This window comes from Esox lucius, chromosome 17 (genome assembly GCF_011004845.1).
Source record: "Esox lucius isolate fEsoLuc1 chromosome 17, fEsoLuc1.pri, whole genome shotgun sequence".
NCBI classification, from domain to species: domain Eukaryota; kingdom Metazoa; phylum Chordata; class Actinopteri; order Esociformes; family Esocidae; genus Esox; species Esox lucius.
Genome location: NC_047585.1, coordinates 47,239,534 through 47,252,681, shown reverse-complemented (window position 1 = coordinate 47,252,681; position 13,148 = coordinate 47,239,534). Strand labels below are relative to the sequence as shown.

Sequence of the window (13,148 nt, the reverse complement as noted above, 5' to 3'; positions counted from 1 at the left end):
GCTCTGTGACCACCATGTATCTTAGGTCAGGGGTTACCTTTTGGCCTCCATCTGGGGCTCTATGGTTGAGTTATTTCTAATCATACTTTTTTTCTCCTAATGAAGTCTTGAGGAGAGTTTTACTTACTGGAATGGATCTTATTGACCATTACATTACTACCTACTCTTTTAGAGCCTCAACTGCAGATAATAGCTGCCACCAGGAATTGATTACCCCTGATGCAATTCTTCCACAACATGAAGGCTAAAGGAATATCAATTGAATTGCATTTAAATTAGTTTTTTCAAGTGCTTTTAAGTTCCCTTATTTTGATGAGGACATCAAATTGTAAACATTGTATAAAGTTGATCTATTTTGATTATTGTCTAAGGAAACAAAAACAAATAAATGTTATTTGTTTTTGACATTGAGAAGATCTGTGTCTGTTTGTTGGAATATTATATGAAACATCATAATGTGTTTTCTTTTTACCTAAATCTAATAGATCCACAATAAAGTATGAGTTGTCCTCTCCTTGCATGTTGTCAGGGGTGGAACCAAATAAAAAAGCGGGATCAGGATGCCTACAGATTTTTGTCCAATACATTGTATTGTTACTAAGTATAATACATAAACTGATCCACTACTGTAACTCGGTTAGGGTTGCTGTCTATTTGAGACAGTATCTGCTGTCCCTCTGGCGCTCCAAGAACACGTGACCTTTCCCCAGCTGATTGCAGGTGCTCTGGGTAGAACTGTTAGTGTACCAAGTGTCTGGATTAGTATGTTTAGTGGTACGTGCGTGAGTTCAGTGATACGTGCGTCTTTGTGTTTTGGGGATAATATGTCCGAGACACAAGTACAGTGTCAAGGGAAGCTAATTTATTGCATTTTCAAATACTCTTAGAATTTTTATCAAATATATATTTCACATATTAAATATTTCCTACGGGCCTCATCTGACTGGTCATACATTTTCCAATTATTTCTGAGCCATTTTAATGTTCTGAATATTGGTCTGAAAACATCCAGAGGCGGACTGAGTGTTCTCCCTCCTGTACCAGCCTGTAGAACCCATTGCCCAGGGTTGCAGGAAATCAGTCTGTTTGTTTCTCCAGTGTGTCTGACGTGGATTATCTTCCTAATTTTAACTTGCCTGTCTCATCACTAGGCTAATCTTGTAGCTGAGATTTGCTGTGTTCAGTGCGAGTTGCACGGATTGGACAGCACAGGCCAGGTGACCGTAAATGAGTCCCGATGTGGAATTACAAGGGCTTTGATTAGTACCTGTGTTGCTTCCTGTGTGACCTAATGTCGCACTATGAATGTTGTAGATTATAAACCTGCTTGAGAGAGTCAACACCTTGAAATTGGAAGAGAATGGTTCTGTTGTCCAGGGTCACAAGATGTTTTTTACACTCTGTGAGCCAGACACCAAGGTGCTGTCTACTATAATGGAAAGGTTTTCCCCCTGCAGAAAGAGCAGCTCTGTTTAGTCAATGTTGAGCTTGAGGTGGTGGGCCATCATTCAAGCAAAGATGCATGTCATCAAGTGTGTTAGAATAATGGCCAAATGTGGAAGCAGCCTTCAAGATCTTGTTCTGCTAAGGATTGTTTCATAACATATTGGCCATATACCACAAACACCAGAGGTGCCATCATAAACTGGTTGCAAACAAAATCAGAACATAGTTAGAATGTTACCACAGAAATGACAAACATAACTTTTTACTATGTACCACAGGTAATACAAACATTTTCCTTGTCTGACAGCCCTTAACTGTGTTGGAGATCAGGGGACACACCCTAACTTTGCCATATTGCTTAATTATTTTACAGTATCTTCTGACAGTTGGCCTCCCTTGTAAGACATGCATGTCCCTTTGATCAGTAAATTCATCACGCTAACTTATACGTAAGACATGATTAAATCACTTATGAATCATTGTATATGCCGGAGTGTTACTGGGAAAGAAAATACTATTTCAATATCTCCAGGGAATGTATAATCTGTACAGTGCTTTATATACTGAGTGTTTTAATGAAGAAACACCACATCCAATCAGCAGACAGCCTCAGCGGTACAGCAGGTAGCCTTAGGATCACCATGGTTACCTCTTGTCCTAGTCTATTCCTTCCCCTCACAGTCCAGACAAGCAACCCAATCAGTACTATCAGTACCAGGAAATAGTCTAATGTGCTGTCAAAGCCAACACCAAACAAATCACTTCATACTCTGATATTCTTTACCTTAATGTGTCATTGTTGACTGTCATTAGTTACTGATTATTGGAATTTGACATATGAGCAGCTGTACATTGGCTCTACTTGTCAGAGGCTGGTGTTGTCTGTGAAAATATGGATTCTATCCCAAGTAACAGTTCAAGGTGGCCTGAAGAGCAGAATCTATATGTGAGGACCATAAATTGATGAGTGGTTTTAGATCCCTTGCTTTTTAGTCTCTCACCACATCAAACATTATAGTGGAAGACTCAGTCCTCGTCTATAATGGGGAGAGTAGACAACATTCTAATTGCAGGGCTACCAATATTTCTGGTTAAAAAAAAAACAGATCATATTTAGTTTTCTTTTGTATTTTCCTTTAATATTTTTACCTCAGTTAAGTTGGATTTCTCTCATAATTTGAGTGTAGGCCTAATTCAAGTTAATAATAAGGTTGCCAATAATAATCAGAGGGCCCTGTAGGTAGACCTACAGTAGAGAGAAAATTAAACAAACTTAATTACATGACATGTCTCCATGTCCCGTCCCATCCCATCAAAGGACGAACTATTTGGCAATATGCGTCATTCGTGCCAATGCTTAGATTGCCTAAAGATGGCGCAGCAGTGTCTGCTATTTGAGTATCCCGTTCACACACTCTCAGTTCTATCGTAAACAACTGGACACAGATCTCCGCGCTTTGGCGATGTTCACTGTAGGTGGTCTTTAAATGATCGACTTGTTCCGCAGCGATAAACTATACAATCGTTTTACAACTTCTAGCCTAATTAGAATTTTTCCTATTACAAACCAGTTCACGATTGACAGAAAGCGGCACCCAGACTGAAAACAAGACCGCGTTTCCGTGCGCGGGTTGAAATAACGTAAATAAATAAATATATGGTTTCTGGCTTCAGCAGTGGTCGGTGAGAGATGCTGCGGCGGCTGCGTTGACAGAGTTGGGAGAAGGGATTCGCAGAGAAGTGACGGAGCAGCAAGGGGTTTCGGATCACACTAATTGCGATAGACTGTTTTATGACAGCAAGATGCACTGACTGCCTGAGGACCGGACTGGGATAGAATGCATCGTTTGCAAGGCGAAAAATGAAACCAGATTACACTTTGGTTTTCTTTTAGTTGCAGGCGTTCAGACGCAGTGATATTATTTCGTGGACCTGAGCGGTTAATGCAACTTTCCAGCTCAGTATTCCGTGGTGACGGGGGAACCGGGTTTGTTTCACCGGGACTTTTACCAGGATCATGTGGATCCCGACAGAAGATGAGAAAATCGGAGTTGGTGAGTTCATTCTATTGCGTTATTGTGCAGCGTGAAAACCTAATAGCCTATATCTGCGTGTCCGGCCCTGGTCATGAAATCAGAAAAGCACAAGACTACCGTAATACTAGCTGATGTAGCATAACCTAGGCTATGTTTAGTTCTTGGTGGAGACATCTGACACATCAAGGCGGCGGTTGTCATGTCTGGATCTTTTTCCAAACCATTTGAAAACATTGTAGCTTCCCATTACGTTTTTTTAAATCTACGCACAAATAACCCGCAAAAGTTGCGCATGTTGGACATCGTGATGTCACTGTTTTAATGATATTCTAAGGGAAAATGTTTCACGTCACGTAGTCAAACTTCTTGGAAATCTCCAACAGAGGGCGATGACAAAGCTCTGTCCACCTTTAGGCTACAACAGGTGCGCTGCAGAACTCAAAGGATGAGAGGCCTACCCAGCTGGGATGGCTGTTGTATTATGCTTCACTTACATCTGAAGTGCCCAGTAGGCCCGCAGTGTTCAACCAGATGACAGTACTGATGTTGAATTTAAAATCGAGGACCATACTGTATAGATTGGTGATTACAGGAGGTTGTAGATATATTAGGATAAATAATGGTTATGATATAGATTTAAACTATTAATGGATTGGCCAGATCTTGTGACATTAAAATATGGACAATGGTTTATTCTCTCTCAAACTGACCTACCATGCAATGCCAGAGCAGGACAAAAAAAATGCTGTTTTGCTGACAACAGCCTGCTTAGCAACTCCAAATTCGTGGTAGCAGAATAACACTTGGAATGGTTAGGCATTGGATTTGAATAGGAAGCTTTTTTCCACCTTATATTATGTATACTTAAACCATCACAAATACGGAAGCAGCAACAACCACATCTTTTATAAGGACGAAGAGGGTTTGCTTGCATACCAAGCCTTGTGAGAGAGAGAGTCAGTGAGTGAATGTGGTGTAACTCATGGATGCCCTCCAAAGGGCCTAGCAGAGTTTCAAGCTGGGCATTGAAAACAGCTATTCAGCGCTGCCACCTAATGAATGGCTCTTTGTAAAGGAATGGATGCATTCTGAATGCAGTTCCACTCCCCAGGACATTCTGGCAGTTCCGCCTGGCTCAGATCGAGTTCTCACCAACCAAAGACCTGCCCTGCCTGTATCACACTAGGATAGAGAGATAGACAGGCAGGCCATGGTTGCTATATTGGTTACAAAACATATGGCTGGGCAGTTAAAATTGTGCGTTCATCTACTGTTGTGCCATTTTACCTCTAAAAATATGTACCAAAATCAGCACATTTGATTGGGATATAAAGGAAACACTTTATTCCATTCCATTTAATCATACCCCATTTCATTCCAGTTTGCTTTCCCCCTCAGTCTCCATGATGGTCGATGTGCATGTCTGACAATCGATATGGTGAGTTGCAGGCATTCTGCCTCATCAGCTTCAGTGGCATCATAGCCCCCACTACCTGGTCACCTCTGAGTCTACCCAGGGTCACTACCTGAGTCTACCCAGGGTCACTACCTGGTCACCTCTGAGTCTACCCAGGGTCACTACCTGAGTCTACCCAGGGTCACTACCTGGTCACCTCTGAGTCTACCCAGGGTCACTACCTGGTCACCTCTGAGTCTACCCAGGGTCACTACCTGGTCACCTCTGAGTCTACCCAGGGTCACTACCTGGTCACCTCTGAGTCTACCCAGGGTCACTACCTGGTCACCTCTGAGTCTACCCAGGGTCACTACCTGGTCACCTCTGAGTCTACCCAGGGTCACTACCTGGTCACCTCTGAGTCTACCCAGGGTCACTACTGGGTCACCTCTGAGTCTACCCAGGGTCACTACTTGGTCACCTCTGAGTCTACCCAGGGTCACTACCTGGTCACCTCTGAGTCTACCCAGGGTCACTACTGGGTCACCTCTGAGTCTACCCAGGGTCACTACCTGGTCACCTCTGAGTCTACCCAGGGTCACTACCTGGTCACCTCTGAGTCTACCCAGGGTCACTACCTGGTCACCTCTGAGTCTACCCAGGGTCACTACCTGGTCACCTCTGAGTCTACCCAGGGTCACTACCTGAGTCTACCCAGGGTCACTACCTGAGTCTACCCAGGGTCACTATCTGGTCACCTCTGAGTCTACCCAGGGTCACTACCTGGTCACCTCTGAGTCTACCCAGGGTCACTACCTGAGTCTACCCAGGGTCACTACCTAAGACTACCCAGGGTCACTATCTGGTCACCTCTGAGTCTACCCAGGGTCACTACTGGGTCACCTCTGAGTCTACCCAGGGTCACTACTGAGTCACCTCTGAGTCTACCCAGGGTCACTACCTGGTCACCTCTGAGTCTACCCAGGGTCACTACTGGGTCACCTCTGAGTCTACCCAGGGTCACTACCTGGTCACCTCTGAGTCTACCCAGGGTCACTACCTGAGTCTACCCAGGGTCACTACCTGAGTCTACCCAGGGTCACTATCTGGTCACCTCTGAGTCTACCCAGGGTCACTACTGGGTCACCTCTGAGTCTACCCAGGGTCACTACTGAGTCACCTCTGAGTCTACCCAGGGTCACTACCTGGTCACCTCTGAGTCTACCCAGGGTCACTACCTGGTCACCTCTGAGTCTACCCAGGGTCACTACCGGGTCACCTCTGAGTCTACCCAGGGTCACTACTTGGTCACCTCTGAGTCTACCCAGGGTCACTACCTGAGTCTACCAAGGGTCACTACCTAAGACTACCCAGGGTCACTACCTGGTCACCTCTGAGTCTACCCAGGGTCACTACCTGGTCACCTCTGAGTCTACCCAGGGTCACTACCTGAGTCTACCCAGGGTCACTACCTGAGTCTACCCAGGGTCACTACCTGAGTCTACCCAGGGTCACTACCTGGTCACCTCTGAGTCTACCCAGGGTCACTACCTGGTCACTACCTGAGTCTACCCAGGGTCACTACCTGGTCACCTCTGAGTCTACCCAGGGTCACTACCTGGTCACCTCTGAGTCTACCCAGGGTCACTACCTGGTCACCTCTGAGTCTACCCAGGGTCACTACTGAGTCACCTCTGAGTCTACCCAGGGTCACTACTGAGTCACCTCTGAGTCTACCCAGGGTCACTACCTGAGACTACCCAGGGTCACTACCTAAGACTACCCAGGGTCACTACCTAAGACTACCCAGGGTCACTACCTGGTCACCTCTGAGTCTACCCAGGGTCACTACTGGGTCACCTCTGAATCTACCAAGGGTCACTACCTGGTTACCTCTGAGTCTACCCAGGGTCGCTCACGGGTGGGAGACCAGATGCTGCTGGAAGTGATGATGGTGGGCCAGTGAGTGGTACTCTTCATTCAGGTCTTTAACACCAATGCCCCACGGCAGTGAAAGGGACATTGCCCTGCCTAGGCTGACGCCTATTGGATTGTAAGTTAGATGGATGTCCTTTCTCCCTGTGGTTGGAAACATGCCATGTCACCTGTTGGAGTATCAATCAATCAAATTTATTTATAAAGCCCTTTTTACAACAGAAGTTTACAGAAACACCCGACCTTAAACCCCAAGGAGCAAACAACAGTAGTGTTGGATTTCAGTGGCTAGGAAAAACTCTCTAAGAAGGCCGAATTTTAGGAAGAAACCTAGAGAGGACCCAGGCTCAGAGGGGTGACCAGTCCTCTTCTGGCTGTGCCGGGTGAGATATTAAGAGTCCAATTGGAATAATAAATACATTTCTCTAGACTAGGTCAAAAGTATGACCAGGTGGACAAGGACAGGGACAGCAATGGGCCCCCCAAACCAGATACTGGACCAGGACCTCATCTCCTCCTAAAATGTAAAACTGGAGGAGACTGAGAGAAGTTAGAAAGTGCATTCCTCATATCCCCCAGCACAATAATATAGCAGCGTAACACCTTGGAACTGAGACGGGGGGGTCCGGCGTCACTGTGGCCCTACCTGGGGGAGTAGAGGTGCTAACCCCGGTATCGTGGTTGAATTTCCATCATGATCACCTGGTCATCATCCTCATTCTTAATTGGCGTATCCCTTCTCATCATCACCTCATATAGATGATGTCTGGGGAATGTTCTGGCCTCTGTCTGGCCCTGTGTGTTGTCTAGAGGGGCTGTACGCTGGGAGTGGATAACATCACTATGTAAAGTCATTGTTTGGTAGAAAGACTCTTCATGAATTACATTTTTTTATTAATCATTATGAATTGAACAAAATATGACACTGTATATAATATATTGACTTTTTTTTTTTACAGAGAGATAGGTGTTGGTACTTGAAGTGAAAGCAAACGTACTTTTTCAGTGGTTAAGTTAAGCCATAAACGTTTGAGAGGCTGTGGGTTGGGGTTTGGGATGAATTTGGATCTGACATAATTCAACATCAAATGCATTTATTTTGGGTGGTTAATGGAGGAACAGCACTGGGATCCCACAACATACAAATATTCCCCCTGACAGCTCCTGACGACAGTTGTACTCCATTGTTATATGGTAATTTATAATTCATATATTTATGACATTTTAATGTCATCTAAATTCTTGGAGTCTCAATGTTGTACTGGTTTTAGCTGAGAACAAATGTTCATGTGATGGCACGGACACACACACACACAAACACACACACACCCCTCCCCCCAACACACATAACGCAGACAGACGCGAATGGACAGAAGGCATTGTTCAGTTGCAGTAGAATGGCGACCTTCCTGCTAATTATTGCTTGGTTTTGTTATTTGCTCAACCATGCATGACCACACTGACTGTGTGATCTGTCTAACCCAGGGCTGTGTGTATGTGTGTTGTAGTCTGTTTGTGGCCTTGTTTTCCAATCTTCATTGGGATTCACCTTCTAAAATTCCACAAAAAAACCTGCATGGAAAGGAAAACAAAGATAATAGGGTTAGGCTTAGGGTTAGGCTTAGGGCTAACGTTAGTGTTTATGTTTTGGAAGTTTGGTTTAAGGTTAGGTTTTGGTTTATGGAAAATAGGACAGGGAATGTAGAAATAAATGAGGTCCCAACCTAGATAGGAAAAACCTCTGTGTGTGTGTGTGTGTGTGTTTGTTGCTAGTTTTTTTCTTTTTACATCTGGACCATAGGGTCATCCGCAGTAGGTGTACGCCATGCAATGCCAAACACACACGTGCGCACACACACACGTACGCACACACAGCAAGCTCTCTACATGAAACATGCTTCTTGGTTCCACTGCTCCCTAGTGTGTGAAATGCTCTTTTTCCCGGCTCGTTGGAAGTGTGTCACAGCTGTCTCAGGGAGCTGTGGTTTGCCTCCACTACTCTGCCCCTGGGTTCCACCTACATATAGCTGTGGTTGGCCTCCACTACTCTGCCCCTGGGTTCCACCTACATATAGCTGTGGTTGGCCTCCACTACTCTGCCCCTGGGTTCCACCTACATATAGCTGTGGTTGGCCTCCACTACTCTGCCCCTGGGTTCCACCTACATATAGCTGTGGTTTGCCTCCACTACTCTGCCCCTGGGTTCCACCTACATATAGCTGTGGTTGGCCTCCACTACTCTGCCCCTGGGTTCCACCTACATATAGCTGTGGTTGGCCTCCACTACTCTGCCCCTGGGTTCCACCTACATATAGCTGTGGTTGGCCTCCACTACTCTGCCCCTGGGTTCCACCTACATATAGCTGTGGTTTGCCTCCACTACTCTGCCCCTGGGTTCCACCTACATATAGCTGTGGTTGGCCTCCACTACTCTGCCCCTGGGTTCCACCTACATATAGCTGTGGTTGGCCTCCACTACTCTGCCCCTGGGTTCCACCTACATATAGCTGTGGTTGGCCTCCACTACTCTGCCCCTGGGTTCCACCTACATATAGCTGTGGTTGGCCTCCACTACTCTGCCCCTGGGTTCCACCTACATATAGCTGTGGTTTGCCTCCACTACTCTGCCCCTGGGTTCCACCTACATATAGCTGTGGTTGGCCTCCACTACTCTGCCCCTGGGTTCCACCTACATATAGCTGTGGTTGGCCTCCACTACTCTGCCCCTGGGTTCCACCTACATATAGCTGTGGTTGGCCTCCACTACTCTGCCCCTGGGTTCCACCTACATATAGCTGTGGTTGGCCTCCACTACTCTGCCCCTGGGTTCCACCTACATATAGCTGTGGTTGGCCTCCACTACTCTGCCCCTGGGTTCCACCTACATATAGCTGTGGTTTGCCTCCACTACTCTGCCCCTGGGTTCCACCTACATATAGCTGTGGTTGGCCTCCACTACTCTGCCCCTGGGTTCCACCTACATATAGCTGTGGTTTGCCTCCACTACTCTGCCCCTGGGTTCCACCTACATATAGCTGTGGTTTGCCTCCACTACTCTGCCCCTGGGTTCCACCTACATATAGCTGTGGTTGGCCTCCACTACTCTGCCCGTGGGTTCCACCAGCTGTCGTCTATAAGTGAGGGGGCCCAGGCATGTATTTTTTCAGGGGGCCCTGGATTCCTGGCGACGGCACAGGTTACTGTGTAGCTTACACCAAATGAGATAAAACTGTGTTAAACATGAATTGGATACATTTTTGGTTAACTTGAAGGATGTAAAGATAGGCTAAAGGTGAATGAGATAAGATGTGGCAAAGGGTGAATGAGGACATGATTTGGTAAAGGTGAATAAGGTAAAGATGTAATAAAGATGAATGAGGTAAAAATTGGTTAAAGGAGCATTTGGTAAAGATCTGCTAATAGTGAATGAAGCAAAGATGTGTTAAAGTGAATGAGGTAATGAGGTAATGAGGTAATGAGGTAAAGGCGTGGTCAAGGTGAATGAGGTAAAGGTGTGGTAAAGGTGAATGAGGTAAATATGTGGTAAAGCTGAATGAGGTAAGATGTGTTAAAGTGAATGAGGTAAAGGTGTGGTCATGGTGAATCAGGTAAAGATGTGGTAATGGTGAATGAGGTAAATAGTGGTAAAGTTTGAATGAGGTGAAGATGTGGTAAAGGTGAACGAGGTAAATATGTGGTAAAGTTGAATGAGGTAAAGATGTGTTAATAGTGAATGAGTTAAAGGTGAACAAGGTAAAGATGTGGTAAATGTGAATGATGTAATGATGTGTTAAAAGTGAATGAGGTAAAGGTGTGGTAATGGTGAATGAAGTAAATGTGGTAAAGTTGAATGAGATAAATATGTGTATATAGGAGTCTATGATTAGTTAGGTTAAGAGCTCCCAGTGCGCCTGTGAAGAGAGAGAAGAGACACATGTCTTGGTATTGTAAACCATGATTTTACCATTGAGTATCTACCTATACAGCACTGGTACTGACAATGGGAATCCGAGTTAGGCAAACCCCACCTATGAAAGTGGCCTACATCCGACATGTATTTCTCTAAGTAAAAGAGTTCATGTTGAGAAGAGATGTGTTTATGTTGCTTTTTGCTTCATCTTAGAAGTGATGGAACATTGAGTGATGTGGTGGAAAGCAACTCGGAGGCAGAGCTGTGTATTGCAGTGTTTGTCTGAAGCATTCCATTAATGCTAACACTGTGTAGGTCCTCCTTGTTGTGAGGAAGGTGCCAGATTGATTTCATCATCATCATTGTCTTGTTGACACTGTCTGCTTGAGAAGCTGTGTTGTTAACAACTAAGACTCAGTAAACAGGACACACAGCGGCGGTTTCTTCACAATCCCCAAACCTAGAACACTAGGATGTCTTCGCAGTCTCCAAATCTAGAACATCTGAGGTCTCTTCAGAGTCCCCAAACCTAGAACATCTGGGGTTACTTCACAGTCCCCAAACCTAGGACATCTGGGGTTACTTCACAGTCCCCAAACTTAGGACATCTGGGGTTACTTCACAGTCCCTAAACCTAGAACCGAAGGACTTCCATAGTATGGAATAGAGCCATTACAACATGCAGTCTACTCACACACACTTCCAGGCTGTAGCTGCTGTCTAATCAGTTAGTCTCTTCCGGAGACGCCATCCAGCCAAAAACACATTTTCCTTAAATATTAAAAAGCAGCAGTGCATATTTCCTTTGATCTGTCTAGTGTAGACTGCTGAGAGGGAGAGAGAGAGAGACAGGGAGAGAGTCCAATGTTGGGAAAGAAAATTTCAAATCTAAATGTAGCCCAGGGTTAGGGTTAGATGTGTATCCAGTGGGGTTCCAGTCAGGATCCAATGGGGATCCAGTGGGGTTCCAGTTGGGATCCAGTTGGGTTCCAGTCAGGATCCAGTCAGGATCCAGTGGGGTTCCAGTCAGAATCCAGTCGGGATCCAGTGGGGTTCCAGTCAGAATCCAGTCGGGATCCAGTGGCTTCAGAATCTATTCATTTTGTCAGATTTGTTTAGTTGAATAATAATTAGCTGGATGTTTTAATTCGTCCAATTTCACAATTGTACATTATATGCCTGTGCATTTGAAATGTGTTTGTCGTATCCTCAGAGAGTCACAGACAGGTCATCAGGGATTCAATCCAACTGTTGACCTGGGATTAGATCCAACTGTTGACCTGGGATTAGATCCAACTGTTGACCTGGGATTCGATCCAGCAAACGTTCACTCACTGGCCTAATGCTCTTTTCCGCTTGGCCAATTCCTGTATCTCTATTGCTGTATATTTACTGCCCCTCTCCTATTCAGTGTTATTGTTGCTAGCTGTCAGATGGTCTTCTGCAGACCTTCAATACTTATGGCGGCCTTTTAAATCAGCTTTCCTGGCCTAATGGACACAGAACAGTATTGCTGTATTTTTGTCTGTGGCACTCCAGGGAGGCTAGAGAGATGTATTCAAATAAATAGTGTCTGATTACCAGTGTTGGTGTTGGGAAAACAATGTTATTGCAATGTGAAGAGGTTGAGGCTGTGATATCTGTGAATTACACGACAGAATAGGCCGGTGTTGTGGAAGTCTGGAATAGGGCTCTAAAGCAGGTTATGAGGTGTTGTTTTGGAATCCGTCTAGATTAGGAGTTCTAACCATGATGACATTCTAATGGAGCGTTCCATTGTTGTTATGGTGACACTTGTGAAGTGGGTGAGGAGGTTCCTGCCAGTGGAACCCTGGCCAAGACGTTCTGCTGTCGTCATAACAACCCGCATTTAACCAGCAAAAAACGTCTGTACCACATTTGCATTGCTAGAAAGTCACTTCAATAAAGAGAAAGTCTCCAAAACAACTAGTTGTCTCTAGGTTTGTTCTTGTCAATTAATCCAGTGCCCACATGTAACAAGCATATTTCCAAAAAAGCCTAAGATCTAACGCTTTTCTTTGTGGTGGTTTTTATTCATTTTATTGTAAATTCCAATCTGCTTCCAATCTAATATATGACAATAAGCCACTAACATATATAATACCTGACTATAGGCCTATAACATATATAATACAAGACTGTAGGCCTATAACATATATAATACAAGACTGTAGGCCTATAACATATATAATACAAGACTGTAGGCCTATAACATATATAATACATCACTATAGGCCTATAACATATATAATACATGACTATAGGCCTATCCATCCATCCATCATCTTCCGCTTATCCGGGGCCGGGTCGCGGGGGCAGCAGTCTAAGCAGGGATGCCCAGACTTCCCTCTCCCCAGACACTTCCTCCAGCTCTTCCGGGGGGACACCGAGGCGTTCCCAGGCC

At 45.1% G+C, this 13,148-nt stretch overlaps 1 protein-coding gene across 14 annotated transcripts in view; it reads left to right on the top strand.

Moving 5' to 3' along the window:
- Positions 1-2,830: 2,830 nt before the first annotated feature.
- The window catches only part of dock3 (dedicator of cytokinesis 3), a 260,930-nt gene continuing 250,612 nt past the window's right edge, over positions 2,831-13,148 (top strand). For all 14 annotated transcript variants that reach the window (XM_034287388.1, XM_029114312.2, XM_029114314.2 and 11 more), the window contains exon 1: positions 2,831-3,500. Coding sequence is in view for 13 of the 14 variants with exons in the window: in XM_029114312.2 (XP_028970145.2) it covers positions 3,464-3,500 (37 nt within the window). In the remaining variant the exon portion in view is untranslated. The remainder of the gene's footprint in view (positions 3,501-13,148) is intronic.